Source organism: Pinus tabuliformis, chromosome 3_1, assembly GCF_031772625.1.
Source record: "Pinus tabuliformis cultivar Carrire ecotype Pingquan chromosome 3_1, CPIR1, whole genome shotgun sequence".
Classification (NCBI taxonomy): domain Eukaryota; kingdom Viridiplantae; phylum Streptophyta; class Pinopsida; order Pinales; family Pinaceae; genus Pinus; species Pinus tabuliformis.
In genome coordinates, this window is record NC_142301.1 from 363,086,910 (window position 1) to 363,104,064 (window position 17,155).

The window sequence follows — 17,155 nt, forward strand, 5'->3', positions numbered from 1 at the left end:
AGCTCATGATAGATCCAAAGTTAGATGGATATAGGGTGGTTTTATTGAAATCTAAAAGAAAAATGTTATAATTACTTTTGAGATATATCTAAACCTGATATCATCACTAATACTAAAAATATTATGTGGCTATTTCATAGAGATTAAATCAAGGTTTTAATAAAATTAAAAATTAAAATCTTTTTGCATCAAGAGGAGCTCTCCAACATGGTATGGAAGAGATGTTGTAATGTCCTGTAAAGATTTTGAATTGGTTAAATTACATAAAAATAAAATAAAATAAAAATAATAATTATTAATAAAACATTTATGAATTACATAAAAATAAAAATAAAAGTAAAATATATATTTTTTTATAATTATTTATAATTAATTATAATTGATAGTTAATAATTAAATTAGTTTAGATCCATATTAACTCTGGATCTACAGAGCATCGAGATGGATTAAAGCTCTTTTCACTGTAAAAGAGGTTTTCACCTCAAGAGATTTGATTCCTTTTGGTGCTTGGAAGATTCAGATTTAAGATAGATCTAGGTTGGTTTATATAGAGATGTGAAATTTATATAATATAAATAGTATTATTAAGAACCAACATAGATACATCTTATCTAAGGATCTACCAAGCGATGAGAGGAATCAAATCTCTCAAGGTGTAAACCTTTCCTAAAGTTTTGCATTAAAAAATAAGTTTGCATCTTGAGAGATTTGGTTCCTCTCAGTGCTTGGTAGCTTCAAAGTTAAGATGAATCTATGCTAGTTTTACTATGGTGTAAGAGTTTTTAGAATGAGAAAGTATTGGCAACGTGGATAATAAGGTCTAAGATGGTTAGAAGTTTTATTCAAATTTATATTATATACACAGAAATATAAAAACATATTATAAATTAATGTTATTTCAAATAACCCATAGAGCTTTGAATTGATGGTGAATTTGTATAATGTTAAGGCACTCATGCATAAAAGTCACCTATTCAAATCCCTTATGGGTGTTGATCCACCATATATATATATATATATATATATATTATTTCAAACAAATTGAACATCACTAACTATATTAATACATTAAATTCTATGTTCAATATCTATAAAGTATTGATTTCAAATCTCTCGATGTGCAAACCATTCCTCAAGTTTCACATTGAAAAAAAAAATGCATCTTGAGAGATTCGATCCCTCTCGGTACTTGGTAGATCCAGAGTTAAGATGGATCTATGTTGGTTTTACTATGGTGTAAGAGTTCTTAGAATGAGAAAATATTGAAAATGTAGATAATAATGTCTTGAATGGTAATAATTTTTATTCAAATTTATAGTATATAATATATATAAACATATTTTAAATTAATATTATTTCAAATAGTCAATTGGGTTTGTCGAGAGTGGTTCAGAGCAATGACTAGGATCCTCTCCACCCAAGTTCAATTACAACAAGTGACAAATTATATTTATAAAAAAAGAAAACCACGAGACTTTTAAATAAATAGTGAATAGATATACTATTAAAGCACTCCATGCATAAAAGTGACATATTCAAATCCTTTGTGGGTGTTTATATGGTGTCAAACAAATTAGACATTATTAACTATATTAAAAGACATTATTAACTATATTAAATTCTATGTTGCATATCATTATTAACTATATTAAATTCTATGTTGCATATCATTATTAACTATATTAAATTCTATGTTCCATATCATTAAAGTATCAATTTCAAATTATATTAAAATTTACAAATTTATTGAACAACTATAATATTGAAATCACAAATTTAATTCCTATTATTATGTGACATATAACTTTCTTGTTTTGGTATTAATATGTACCGTACAGACCAAAATTTCAATTTTATTTTTTTCCAAGTTTTCTAATGTAAACATTAGGTTTTGGCTTTGCCCAGGTGTTCATCCCCATGCCGCCACCACCAGGGTTACAGAGCCCAAGGCGGGACGTCGGCAACGGGGTCTTGTCGCGGTCAGGGAAGGGTCCTTCGTTCCTGTTCTCATTTAATCCTTGCTGTAATGAAGGGTCCTTCATTCTTGTACTCATTTACTCCTCATAGTAATGCTCAGAGTAATCTACTAGTAGAAAGGGACCCGTAAGGAGGCAAGCTTGTTTTGAATTCAGAGCACTAAGGAAAGGTTTCCTCCTACTGTGAACTGTGGTAGTGTAAGATATGCAATGTTCTAGACATTGGTAGACTCAGGAGACTAGAATTTAGGGTTTTTAGAATTTTAGAGTTTGACAAGTTCAGAGCTATTGCTGTAGTGATTCTCACAGAAGGATGCTCCAACGACACTGCAGATACTTCTCACGGCATCTAGATTATGCCTACAGTCACATATTACGGTGACAAATGCTCTGCAGCTCTCGCTTCGTTCCGCAATGGGCCGAGGATTTGTTGAATTGGACAAGGTTTTTTCGTAGTTATTGATGAAGTGACAGGTATTTCTTGCCGACCCAATAAAACACACATTTATTTTTCAATTTTATTCGCTTGAGCCGAATAAGCTTCCAAATCCTCAGTGAGATTCTCATGGATCAAATAAAATTTACAATAGAATTTCTGGTTTAATGGGCAATATTAATATTTCTTTTGTATGAGATGCATATTAGATGACAATGGTGCCAATGGTTTGACACCTCACTAAAATATTTGTGTATCGAAGTGCTCCGAAGGGTCCCTGAAAAGAACATTTGATCCCTGAAAAGAACAATTGTAAAAATACTCTAATCTATCTTTTAGTCATTTACCCTCATAAATTATATTCCAATTTCTATTTTAAATCGATCACAAAGATGTTAGAATTAACCCACATGCATAAGAATTTTGCACTAAGCAGTATTATCTTAATCTGAAACTTGAAGTGTGATTAGGATGTATATCTAATAATTGCTTAACATGAATTTCTTCAAACAATTGATATGCAAACGTTTTGTTAAACATCTTCAAACAATTGATATGCAAACGTTCTGTTAAACATCTTCAAACAATTGATATGAACACGTTTTGTTAAACACTTTGACAAGTATCTAACACTTGGTACTCACATTTTTCATGAAATCCTTCTCATTCCAGCATTTTTTCAGCACTTAGCAATCATCTTGATCACAATAAGGAATTTTTTCAGATATTCCGCAGAGCAATGATACTAGGCATTACCTTGTGGGATTTATTCTCTCCATGTATTATCGGTGAAGAAGTCCAAGCTGCGTTCGTTGCCATCTACTAGTGGTAATTTTTCCCCATGGTTTATTTGCAGGCAGAGTACTTCCTGTGGGTTATTTCTGCTTCGCCCAGAGATCTCCTCCCGCTTAGAACCTTGGGTGGCCAGTGCAGTAACAATGAGTGTTGAGGCACGACACCAATATTAAGTTCCAACACACCCATACATATCATATGAAAACTCTTTATATGCTCGGCAACTTTGTTCATTGAAATCAATCCCAGACATCACGATCATGTCTGTAAATCCAAAACCCTCTAGTGATATTTTTCAGTGTACCTTGAAGGTCTTTGAGAGGTCATAAAGATATTAAGGGGCAGCTGTAAACAAATTATTTAAATAAGCAGATGTAAACAAAATATTATTTAAATAAGGAGATGTACATGGGATATTAGAATTGCTCCCTTGGGGCATAAACTAAGTGGGTTTTTTTTTTTTTTGTGACGAAACCTGCAAAAAATGAACTCTATCATAGTTTCATTGCTATGGGCGTTTGAATTTCAAATGTAATCGATGGGACCATTGCCGCCTGAATTTGGAAGGATTGTGTGGTTGGTTGTGGCCATATTTCATTGCGGCATTGTGGCCATGCAGAGAGTGGAGGGGAAAACAGGTGATAGATATGCTTTTAGTCCAAGTTGATATTCTATGTTATATTTTATTATTTACTTCATTTTTTTTATGTTCAATAAATAGATATTATTTTATCCATTTAAATTTATCTTCTTCATTTGAATTTTATAGTTATATGTCATAACCATCAGAGCTAAGTGAAGGGTTTCGATGTGCATTATTAGTGTGATCAGGGAGACAAAGTTGTAGTATTCAATGTTCGAAGCTGGTGAGTGAATCCTTTAGACATGCAACACAACATAAATTAAGGCCTAAGAGATGTTACATTCCCAGATGTCTTTGTTCAAGAGAGGATTATGCAAATGGTTTATTTATAGATATGACCATTTTAGAAAGTTCATTATTACAAATAATACACCCATCTCATTCATCACAACAGGAGGCGAAGAAAAAGCCTTTGACCAGATAGAGAATATAAATGAAATCTTCCTTCTCTCCGCTGTTAATATGTAGAGAAAGTAGAGAAAGTCTTGCTTATTATTATTTCAAGCTCTCCCAATAACATTGTTCGAGCTGATAGACTGATGGATAAATCCTCTGTTGTTTTGAAGCAAAACAATAAACTATTTATTTATTTCTATTATCATAATTATAATTAAACCCTAGCACTTATTACTTTTAAGTAACTTTTCTAATATTGAAATTTAACATCTTGGATAACTTACCCTTAATTTAAATTGATTCATTTTATAATGAATTATATAATTATAATTATAATTATATTAGTCTAGTTACTCTAACTTATTTAAATAATTATTATTTAAAATTTAAATTAATTTAATAGATTATTAATACTAATATTACATATGGATATTTATGCATATTTATATAATTAATTTTTTTTTTATAACTAACTATTAACCCAAACTATTTTAGGTTATAATTTATTTTTAAAAGCATATTTATATAATTAAATTTTTTTTTATAACTAACTATTAACCCAAACTATTTTAGGTTATAATTTATTTTTAAAAGCATATATTCATAATTTTAATTGGTTAAAAAGTATCCATTTACTCTTATTTTAATAAAAATCTAACTTATCCAGGTTATATTTTTAATTATATAATGGTCATACCAAGTCTAGCTGTTATCTATGTAGCCGTTACTTGGTCTAAGAATTCAGCCGTTGGAGTATCTGCTCTATCTTTTTAACCTGAAAAGCCGGATCTGCTCATTCAACTTGTCGATGAACCACACTAGCTAGTTCGAAACACATCGACAAATGAAATATCTTGTGATTTACGCCGAAAAATCTCCCACTAACTTAATATGGATCATAGAAGCCTCAATACAACGATTAAATTCAATCGTCCCAGAAAGTTCTAATTCAAAGTTCTAATTCAATGTTTTTTTGCAAGCCCTTCAATTAAAGAAAGTAAATCTAGCTTTCTCTTTATTCTGAAAAAGGATTGAGGAAATACTATAGTAGATTGGTTCTAAGAACCTCCAATTCTCGATCTGCACGAAAGAGACCATAAAGGATTAGCCACATCTAGCATAAGGGTTATAAACCACACCGCCTGAGAGCTCAAGACCGCTCTTAGCCAGCAGTAACCACAGCTAGGGAAGTTCCACCGTATTATATCATTCGGTAAGTTGTCTTAATTGAGATGTGCAGGAAAAATCAAATTCTCAAATTTGTTTTTCAACTTACCCTTCCCAAGTGTTGTAGAGAATTCAGATCAATTTTTCTAACAAAGTTTTTTAGTGTTCTTAGTCCAATTCCAAATACTTCAAATCCTTCAGACTTCTACTAATGAAAATATTTGAAGAGTTTCATATTATTTTTTTTGTGTGTTTTTTTTTAATCTTTGAATTCATGCTCTTTTTGGTTTCTTTGCAGGCTTTCATTGAAATATCATGCTAATAAAAATAAGAGTAAGAATTCCCAAGCAAAGTATTTTGAATAAATAATGGTACGTTGTTATGCTCCATCCCTCTAAGGGTTTCAAACCTTTGACTAGCTCCGAAAGACCAATCTCTATCTCCTTAGACGTGCATCGAACGTCGACTGACTTGTTTCTGTAACAAAAAAAGCAAGACAAATCTTAACAAGCCGGGTGCTTCGAGTGAGATACGCATATAATTCACTTTTTTTTTGCATTAGTAACACCCCATGAGATGGAGCAGGAGAACACAATGGGTTCATGATCTAAGAGGGAAAGCTCAGCCAACACTTGCATCAGTCTACCCACTCTGTAGTTAAATAAAAAGGAGTTTGCTATGATAATATGGCTCTACCCATCCATTTCAAAACCCTGTCTCTGCTTGGAAGACTGTAAACTTTGGCAAAAAAATATTCAAAAATCTAAACCTTTCATTCTAAAATATAGAAAATTGGAAACTTCTCCAGATAGACTAAATTTATGTTATAGAAATTGTGCTCAATTGTCATATTGAATTGTTGAACCATTTGGAAATTAGTGCATGATTCAGAGAAATGCAAATGTCAGACACCAAAATTTTCCTGTATCGAAGATGCCTATATGATATATCTATATCATGGTGGGTGTTTGTCCTACTTATTTGACTAATATTGTGTATAGATTGAGTTTGATGAAGTGAATCCATGTGAGATGTTACAGTCATAAGATCCTGGTCACTTAGGAGGATATACAATCTTCAGATGACGTGTCGTTTGAAGGACATTTGCCTTGTGGTGCTTACTAGTACAATTTTTTTGTATTCAACATAGGATGTGTGCTCCACCAGGAATACACATTATATGGTCACGATCTAGGTTGTTCTTGTTTATCCCTCAGAACTCTTTGTTCATGGTTTTGAGGATAAACACTTGCTGTGTGTACCCTATCATGGTTTTAAGGATATTTTGTAAATGCGTTTCGAGTTCCTTTGTTGGTTTTGAAAATACCCTACATTTTATATTTTACAGTCACAGTCATAGTCATAAGATCCTGGTCACTTGGGAGGATATACAATATTCAAATGACATGTGGTTCTAAGGACATTTTCCTTCTTGTGCTTACTAGTACAATTTTTCGTATTCACCAGAGGATGTGTGCTCCACCACGAATACATATTATATGATCATGGTCTAGGTTGTTTCAGTTTTATCCCTCAAAACTCTCACTTCATGGTTCTAATATCCATTTCAATATGGATATTAGAATAATCTGAATCATGTATACATTTTTAAGAATAGATCAAACATATTAAGTGTCTTTACAATCTACAGGTAGGAAACAATCAACCGAGAGTAAGGAGTCTTTTTATATTCAGGTACCTCTCTAAATCATATCTATTTTTTTTTCTTCGAGTCAACTAATTGATGGGAATATTTTAATATGCCTTGTTGTCAGATTATGAGAGTGACTAGAATATATTGTCTGTTTGGAGCAATGCCTGTTACTCTAAATACATTTTTTGAAAGGCTGTTGTCCAAGCATATAAAGTCTTCAGATTATATTTTTGACCTAAGTAGGGTCATTCAATTTTATTTTCAGAATTCAGAAGGACGAGATCATACCATGGCAGAGATAAATCAGAGCATTAGAAAACATGGTAGGTCTGAGTTCAGTGAATCTTCTGTTTTTGGATACGTAATTCATATGACATGAAGGCTACAACATGGTAGTATCCGAGTGTTTAAATATTCCATGGTACCCTTTTTTTAATAGCTTGCATGTTATATAATTTCTTAATTCGAGTGAGTTTTTATAACATAGCAGGGTTCGAGGTCAAATGATGGTTTGTTTAACATTCATAAGTAATGAATTATGGTAACCAACACAGTTTGATATTTTTTCCTCGATATACTGGTATCACTTTTACAGGATCTAGTAAAATGTTGTACTACATTTAGAATCATTTATGGGAAATGATATTAATAGCTTTTTATGTGTGCGGGAAATGACGAGAACCTTGAATGGAGGGGCAAGAGGAATCACGACCATACATTAGTTCATGGCATTGGCAGCTGGGCATCCAAAGTGATAGGCTTTGGCCAGGGTTCTACTGGTTCAGGTCAAAATTCAAGGTACTGGGATAGGGATGATAGGAGAAGAGATGAAGAGCTTGACGAGGAGGATTTTCAGACTTCAGATGCATTTGTCAAGTCTGCTTTCAAGCAAAGAAGTGTTAATATGGGTAAAGAGAAGAATAATATCACTGAGAATGGTCTTTATAGTTGTGGACAAGGTGGACTAAAGAAATATGACAATAATATTGATAGAAATGCTGGAGCAGGGAAATTTAAAGGCTTGGATAGTTGGAAAAGGTTTACAAAAAAAACAAGACGAGATCTTGGAAGTGGAGGTTTGTACAATGAACAAGGTCAGAATGAACTCAAGCTATATGAAGCACAGTACGAGGCAAATTTGAAAGGTGGATCTGGTTCAAATGAAACAGTCAATGAAAACAATTCATAAAAGACAGATAACAACATTGATATAAAAAATCATGTTGGAGAAAAGGTGACATCTACTGAAGGAAAAATTAAGAAGACTTCTCAGTCACAGAATCATGTGCAAGTTAATGTAGATGACAAGTATGATGATGGTATTGATGATGTTGACATTTGTGCAAAAGATAGGAGTTCTGATATTAACCACAAGCACCCTTGTGATTTGTCAGGGATGCAAAAGTGCTCATTTTCAAAGTAATGATAGATAGGATTTACATGAAACCGAAGGTAACTTGGAGAAAGGGAATTTAAGCGAGGGAAAAATGAACAAACTTTCAATCAATGGTTCTAGAAGTGATTTTCATCAGGAAGTTTCTTTGTATAAAGACCATGCACAAGGCTATAATGGAAATTATTCAGCCAATGCTCAAAATACTTCGGCTACAGATGGAAAACCAAAAGAAAGGTTGGGAAGTGACTTTAACAAGGAATTATCGTTATTCATATATGGTTTTCCACTAGATAATACAAATCTTACTCTTAGAGTATGATCAGAGAACTCAAAAAACATACATAAGACAATCTTTCTTGGAAAGTGGATGCTCAGAAATGGAACACATGTTTTAAAAAAAAAACGCTAATATCCAAGTACGATTTTCTACTATTTCTGCTGCTATAGAATATACTTTTTCTGGATTAGACATTCTTCAAATTTTCTATGTTTGAGTATTCTCTATTTCTTTTCCATCTCCATTTTTGATACTCATTATTATGTGTACTCGTGCCTTCCTTTTTCTTTTAGCACCCTAAGTGATGTACAATTTCTATGCATCTTCAACATGCTTATGTTATGCAAAATACCAACTACCATATGCTATTTTGTAAATATATATATATATATCATTATTATTATTTACTATTTATTTTTTTTATTTATTATTTTTTAGTTTTTAGTTTTAGTTTTAGTTTTTTTAGTAAGTGTCAAATGTAGTTTTATATTAAATAAACACAAATTTCAATCACATAATAAAATATTTTAACTTGGTTATGGGTTTCCAGTTAGACCCAGTGGCTCTCATTAAGAAAACAATGAGAATAATTCACCAAATCCACCCATATCGATTAACGCTTCATTCCCATGTGTGGTGTAGGTAAATTCTTAGTGCAGACACAAACAATTCCTCTAGCTCAAGAGAGCGGGTCTAGCCACAAACGGACAATCTATGGAAAATCTATTTAAGCTAGAATCAATTAAGAGGTCCTACCTCTTAGAACATTATTCCGCTTGATGATGATCTTGCTTCCTCACTCCAGCTATCTCTCGTTTCCTTCCTTCGAATACCTAAAACAAGCAAACAACAACAACAACAACAACAAACGCGATAGCATACAATATTGTATTCAACCTACTTAATAGGTTAAGGAACATTAAGCCATAAAGATGTAAAATGACACTTCATGTAGGAAATCAATCAATAGTTGGATTTATATAAATCAGAAAGAGATTGCAACTAGTGCCTTGACGTTGTTGGTCTCCTCTGACATATCCGAGTTCCCACACTTCTACTAGCACTTCATGGATAGCCTCAACAATGATAGTTTTAAGGCCTCTTTCCCTCTAGCCTTAAACCAAACCAAAATCACACTATTATCCCTCAAACACACACTAGAAAGCTACAAGCTATAAATGACTTGCTGATTATTCAAACTTGCTCCAAAAATCCAACTAGATTTTGCTTGGGAAAAAGAGAGGTTTATATAGCTTTTATGGATGGGAGATGGTTCCTCTTATCGTGGGAGAAAGTATTATCTCTTGAGGTTATTCCATCCTAATATGGGAAAGGAGCCCAAACTGACTTCCTCAGCTCTATCCGGCCCAACCATCTACCAGACTTCTGTTACGAAGCTTCTAGACATGGAAGCTTCGGCTCCTTATTTAAAAAACCTTCCAAAAGAGGATTGACGCGACTGGAAAAGGGCTCAGTCACTTTGAACGACGTGAGGGCTAGTTTTAATCTCTGCAAATCGACGCGAGGAGAAAATTGGTCAGTAGCGTCGGTCTTGTAAACTGGGATAGAAGGAAGATTCTTGGGAAATGATGCAAAGGGGAATTATTATGCTCATGAAGAGGGACATATTGGGAGTTTCTTCATGATGGGAAAGCATGTTGGTTACATTGTAGAGGTCCTCTAGGATCGTAGACGGGGAGTACAGGGACAGTGATAAAATGTTGTGTAACAGATGCCCCCTAAAGCGTGAAGGACGAATTAGAGTGAGGGGTGAAATGCTTTACAAGTGGAAACGGGGAACCGTAGTCAGTCATCGGAAGACCTGCAAGAAAGCATAGATACATATACATCACTGAAAACTCTGAATAATGATACATGAACTGTGGTATGGACGTAACCATCCAGAGAATGATCATGTAAATGGATCCAAAGCATGGGCGCAACCATCCAGTAGAAAGGATCATACTGAAACCAAGGTATGGTCGCAACCATCCAATAATGATAGGGATCAAATATAAGAACTCATGGTATGGTCACAACCATCCATCTGAAAGAGACATCTCTATTAACATGATCATGTCACATTGCCTCGCAACATGGACTTGTGTAATCTTAGCCCAAGGTCTTGCGCTCCAAATGACCCGATCAAAGTATAAATCCTAACATGTGAATGAATGTGTTGAAGTCGAACATGCTAGGAAGTCGCTTGATTACCGGTCAATGATGTGAACCGTTAACAAGCGTGAGAGAAACCACCAATAATGACAATGCCTCTCAAGGTACTGGCAGCACAGTTCACGGAATGTGAATAAAGGAACTGATGTCGAACACCCGTGAAATCACCTGATCACAAGCCAATGATGTGAGCTTGTCATCGAGTGCGAAGAACTTGCCATTAGGGCATGCAAGCTCCAAGGTACTAGAAGGGAGTCTCTCGGTCAACTTCCTGGATAATGAGCTGAAGTCGACAGGAAGCGACCGTGTCGAAGGAGGGCCATGATGTATCCCACATCATTACCACGAGACAAAGGGATGCGAATAATTTCAGATGATACAGAGAATCAGGAGTAAGTGTAACTGCAGAAGGACTAACTCTTGAACATATTGGTGACACGATTTCGAAGTTTGGCAGCTGTTGGATCCATAGGATCGGTGGTCATGATGACATGGCAGAGATCAAATGGAAGGCAAAAATGAATGGCCCAACCCAGGAAGGTCAATGATGAGGAGGATATCCCAACCCGACACGAAGCAGAAAGTGCCATGTTTAAGAGTGAGTTGCCGATACGGCTGATAGAATTTCCAATTTCCCCCCACCATTTCTGGCAGGTACCCCAATTATTTTTTATCGCAAGCTTGAAGGGGATAGCATATGCTTGCACTGTAAGTTCATCCTTCGGACAAATATGACCTAGTAAGTTTAATGAGCCCTAAGAAGGAGAAGCTCACGATCGTCATGGCGATGAATCCAATGATGTTTTATATTTTAATGAGTTCGACAAAGGTGTAACTCGATATCTTTTTCATGTTTAGAGAGTTTGAAAAAGACACGGAAAAGAAAACTCCACATGGTCCCTTTTCGTACATTTGTGTCTCTCGAGCCCGAAAAGGTAGAAAATGATACTTGAGAGAACTGCTTGACCATTTCAGTTAAGGAGTACCTTTTTCGTAAATAGTGCATCCCAACCCAAAAAAGGGGTAAACGTATACTAGGTGAACAATGTTTCGCAGCCTTTAACGAGTTCAAAACAACAAGAGTTCGACAATCTTTTCGTGTTTAAAGAGTAAGAAAAGAGCTTGAAAGCAGACCCCCCATTTTATTCTCTTTTACAAGTCAAAAAGGGAAAAATACTCGATGATCTTTTCATTTGAGTTTTATGAGTTGACAAAAGAGCTGAAATGCGACTCCAGTACCATCATCAACAATCTGCCACTTGTCGTTGTACAAAAAGGTAAATGCATTATCCAGTTCCGAGGCAAAATAGGTAAAAAATACTCAAAAACCCTAATATTTCAAATAATTATTTTTTACCATTTACCATTTTACCTTTGTGTGAAGAATTTTTTACCCACTTGTGCTCTAATTTTTCCAAAGCAGATTGCATGTGATCCGGGAGGTCACTTGCTCAGTCGTTAGTTGCAGGTAAGAGCCAAGACCTTAAGCTCCATTTTCATACTTATTTCACTTGCTTTTATCCATTTTTTGGATTTCATGAGGAGGTTTTGGAAAAAAAATTCGCCTTCAATCGGCGCAAGTTTCAGGCACAGAATCACGCCAATCGGGGGTTGCTAAAATTGTCAATTGCGCCGTCGGCGCTACTGTTTTTAAAACAGTGGTGCTGGCGCTGTGAACAAAAAATATTTCATGTTTTTTCTCAATTTGACCATTTGAATCCAAATTTCTCTGGCCAAAGATGATTATTGACTTTGATTATATGGTTTTTGCAAGGAAAAATTGTGAAAAATGGTGGATTGGAAGGAATGCAAGCATGGTGATATTAACACTCAAGCAATGGCTGACCCAATGGATGTTTCGAGGAACAGTGGGCTCCTCAAATTCTTCCTTACACCAGGTCTACGGGCTCAACTCGAATTGTTGCGGTATTTGATAAGTCGCTGGGACGTGAATAAGGTAATTTTCATCATTGGTGACCACGAGTTGGAGTTGGAAACTTCAGAGATTTATTTCATCACAACACTGTCCTGGAGAGGGGAGCCAATCAATCTATATGGGTCAAGGCTGATTGGGGCAAGTGTGACCATGCTACTTGCAAAACATTGCCCAGAAGCACTCAAATCAAAAAGTGGCAAGATCAAGATTATGACTGTTCGGGATCTTGTGTTGAGAGTGTTATTGCTGACCATCAATAGAGTGGTTGGGTCCCAAGTGCCGCATGAGACCAACAAGTCGAAGTTTCAGTATGCTATCGACTGCACGATGCCCACTATCTTCAACTGGGCGGAAGCTATGAAAGTCAACATGAAGTGCCAGCTATCAAAAGCTAAGGCAAGAAACTTGAAGCAATTTTGCTACAGGTCTGTGTTAGTGACCTTCTTCCTGGAGCGGGTTCCGCTGTTCCACTACTAGCTGGCTGAGGTGGAATCGCCGATGCCATGAGACCCACGGATGGTCTGTTGGAGTGAGTTGATGCCCAGGATTACCGGGGGCCAACAGATGTCCTATAAGCCCACCTTTTTCTTGTGGATATGACGACAGCTGATCGTAGTGGAGGATTGGCCTTATAGCGATACTGACTTCCGCGGAGTTTCGGATATGCCGCTCCCAGAAGGGGGGGATTATGATGATGGAGGTAAAAAACAAACAATTTTTAATTTTTGATCTTTTTTTATTGTTTTTGAGATATATGTGTTCATGACACTTTGATTTTATGAATGCAAATGTTAGACCAGAACTCCCTGACGGGATGTCCCCGATCGCCAGGCACGTTGCTTGGCACTTCGAGGCTGCTCCTTATCAGGAGGGAAGCGACAACGAGGAGGAGATTGCGCGGAATCTCAAGGGTTTGACCCATGGGATCCCAGAGTATGCCCAGATGGGTGATGTCCCACGTTAGTACCAGAGGCATACGGTGGGGGTGTCAGATTGGATCTACCGACTACTGACTCACATAGTCTGAGCAGTTACATGCTATCATGAGCATCATGCTGTTTAGTGCACAGGTCTAGCATTCCACATTTTTGAGGCCTGCGAGCCACAGATATATAAGGCCTGCGAGCCACCGATGTTTTTTGAACAGACATTATTTTTTGAGGTTTTGATGTATGACAAACATTACCAGCAACACACATATATATATGCTGTATTTCCTTGCTTACTATGGTACAAATGTTTTTGTTTTTTGAGTTTTTACATGTTTCGCAAATATCTATCTAGCACATAATCAGCTAATGCATTTGTTAATGTATTCATGTGTCTAGGAATATGATGATATGTAATGTAATCAAAATTTCTCTCTAGTAGACGAATACGTAGATACATTCTCAATATCTGAGGGTTTTTGGCGGAATATTGCCCGTTGAGTTGAAGGACGACAAGCTATGAATCGAGGTTGACAACCAATTCTTGGATGCCAAGAGCGATAGCTTCTAACAATAATTTGATAATTGCGCTATGTTATTAGTTGTTCGACCTAGACAAATACCTTGGAGATCAATAAACTCACCATGGGGGTCATAAATGGCCCATGCCGCAGATGATAGATTCCGGGTATTACGGTAAGCACCATCAGCGAAACCGATGTGAGGAGATATCGACATCTGCAAAGCAGGCAAAAACATAATAAGCAGGAAAGTTGCTTGCAAAACAACACACCAAACCACACTATACAAAAATGAATAACACACTATTGTACAAAAGTAACCATGCAATATGACCTAAGCATAGTACTTTTTGAGATAAAGCCCATTCCGGGGCTTGTCTAATGGATTGCCCTCATAGTCAATAAGCTCATAGGCCCCTTTTTGTAACACACGTTTAACAATGTAGGGCCCATGCCACATGGGCTTGAACTTTCCTGCCCCTAACTTATCATTAGCCTGGTCATACAAAAGAACCAAATCGCCCTCCGAAAAAGCTAGAGGGGAGACACACTGATCGAAATGGGACTTGACCCGTTTTTTTTGTGCTTCGATGACCAAAGCAACAAGACGATGAGTCTCATCAAGTCGTTCTAGGTACAAGAGATGCTCTTCCTGAGGTGAGGTCTCGGGGAGAAGTTCGACAGCCAACTTGAGGGATGGAATTTCGCACTCAATCGGTAAAGTTTCTTCCAGACTGTAGACTAGCTAGAACGGTGTGAATCCAGTTGTGTCCTTGGTTGAGGTTCGGTAAGCCCATAGAGCTGAAAAGAGCATGATATGCCAATTTGACTTGTGCATCCCAATGGTGCGCTGAAGCATCGTAACCAAAACTTTGTTCACAACTTCAACTTGGCCATTGGCTTGAGGGTAGTATGGGTTGAGCCATCGTGGCACAAGCCCAACGTAGAAGTCAGCTCAACCATCATGTAATCTCGAAAATGGGAGCCATGGTCAGTGACAATGGCCTGAGGCATTCCAAACTTGGAAATAACGTGATTTAATAGAAATTGAGCCGTCATTTTACTGTCCGCAGAGTATGTAGGCATCGCTTCGGCCCATTTGGTAAAATAATCCACAACAACGATAATATACACATGCCCTCGACTGAACGAGGGATACAAGTCATATAGTCGATGCCCCATTTGGAAAAAGGACCGATGGTAATAACGAGGTGTAGGTGAGCGGGTGGGGTGCGCATCTTACGCTGATAAATTTGGCACTCATGGCACTTGCAGACAACAAGGATGCAATCCTTGAAGATAGAGGGCCAAAAATAACCAGCGCGAAGGATTTTTTGAGCAGTAGCATATCCAGACAGGTGACCGCCACATGCGCCAGAATGGCAGTCATTTAAGACTCTCTCAGCCTCCTTGAGACTGAGACAGCGACGAAGAATTGAATTGATACCGATGTGGTATAAAGTATCTCCAATGATACGGTAAGGTTGAGATTGATGCCGAATGCATCGGCGATCATCCTTGGTCAATGCAGACTGGAAGGTGGATGTCTGGAGATATACGATGATATCACCGTACTAGGGGTCGAGAGTGCTAATTAAGAAAAGAGTCTCGTCTGGGAGTTGCTCGTCGGCACCAGCAGGGAGAGAAGTGGAGGGAAGGGAGCAAATCAACTCAGCAAAGACCAGTGATTTCTTAGATTTGGTAGTAGTAAACACCAAATCAAATTCTTGGAGGATAACAATCCACTTTGAATATTTCCCCCCAGCAACTGACGAGTCAGGATGTAGGTCATGGGGTTGCATTATGAAATCACAGTGGTAGTGCGGAGTAGAATGTAATGCCAAAAGCGTTGAACAGCCTGTATGATAGCCAAAACCAACTTCTCGACATGAGCATAATGCGTTTCGGTGTCGAGGAGATTGTGACTGAGGTAGTAAATAACATGTTCATTGCCTTCATCATCGTCTTGTACTAGCACCATAGCGATGGTACTAGAGGTTGCAGCTAGATAAAGGAAGTAATTGCGATGATAGTTCGGGGGATGCAGCAAAGGAGCATTGATGAGGACAGTCTTTAGGTCATCGAAAGACTTTTGAGCAACATCATCCCAAACAAACAGGGTTCCTTTCTTGAGCAATCGGGTGAACCCTGAAGCTAGCTTAGCATAGTTCGGTATGAAACGACAGAGGAAATTTTCTTTTCCCTGCAGACTCTGCAGTTGATGCAATGAAGATGGAGGGGGTAAATTAACTATGGCCTCGACTTTAAGAGGATCAAGGCGAATGCCTTCCTTTGAAACGATAAAGCCAAGGAGTCGTCCGAATTCGACACAAAAGACACATTTATGCGGATTCAGCCGGATGTTGTAGTGTCTACAATGAAGAAAAATTTACTGGAGATGATCACAGTGATCATGGCATTTATGAGAATGAGTGGGGAGATCATCCAAGTAAGGTTGAACAATGTTTCGAATGTCATGGAACGCATAAGACATCGCTCTCTGAAATGTGGCCCCAGCATTCTTAAGGCCAAAAGGGAGATTTTTGTACGCTAAGGTCCCCCACGAACAGCTAAAGGCTGTCTTATATTGATCAACCAGCGCAATGTTTATTTGGTTGTAGCCAGAAAAACCATCCATAAAGGAAAAGAATTCACTCCCATCACATTGATCAATGATCTGGTGACTGGTCAATGAAGGGAGGGGTAATTATCCTTAGGACAAGCACGATTGAAATCACGGTAATTGGCGCAAACGCGAATAGTGCCTTGTTTTTTTGTCACTAGTACAATATTCGACACCCAATCCGTAAGAGGGATTGGATAAATAAATCCAACTTTTATAAGTTTTTCAACT

At 36.8% G+C, this 17,155-nt stretch overlaps 1 protein-coding gene across 24 annotated transcripts in view; it reads left to right on the forward strand.

The window, feature by feature from the left end:
• Window positions 1-1,827: 1,827 nt before the first annotated feature.
• The window catches only part of LOC149187197 (ferritin-4, chloroplastic-like), a 28,104-nt gene continuing 12,776 nt past the window's right edge, over window positions 1,828-17,155 (forward strand). For 4 of the 24 annotated variants that reach the window (XR_016255741.1, XR_016255747.1, XR_016255740.1 and 1 more), the window contains exons 1-3: window positions 1,831-2,450; window positions 7,065-7,108; window positions 7,333-7,390. Coding sequence is in view for 4 of the 24 variants with exons in the window: in XM_089411308.1 (XP_089267434.1) it covers window positions 7,357-7,390 (34 nt within the window). In the remaining 20 variants the exon portion in view is untranslated. Of the gene's footprint in view, window positions 2,451-7,064; window positions 7,109-7,332; window positions 7,391-17,155 lie in introns of all 24 variants that reach the window. The other 20 variants (XR_016255743.1, XR_016255742.1, XR_016255745.1 and 17 more) reach the window with 12 other exon arrangements.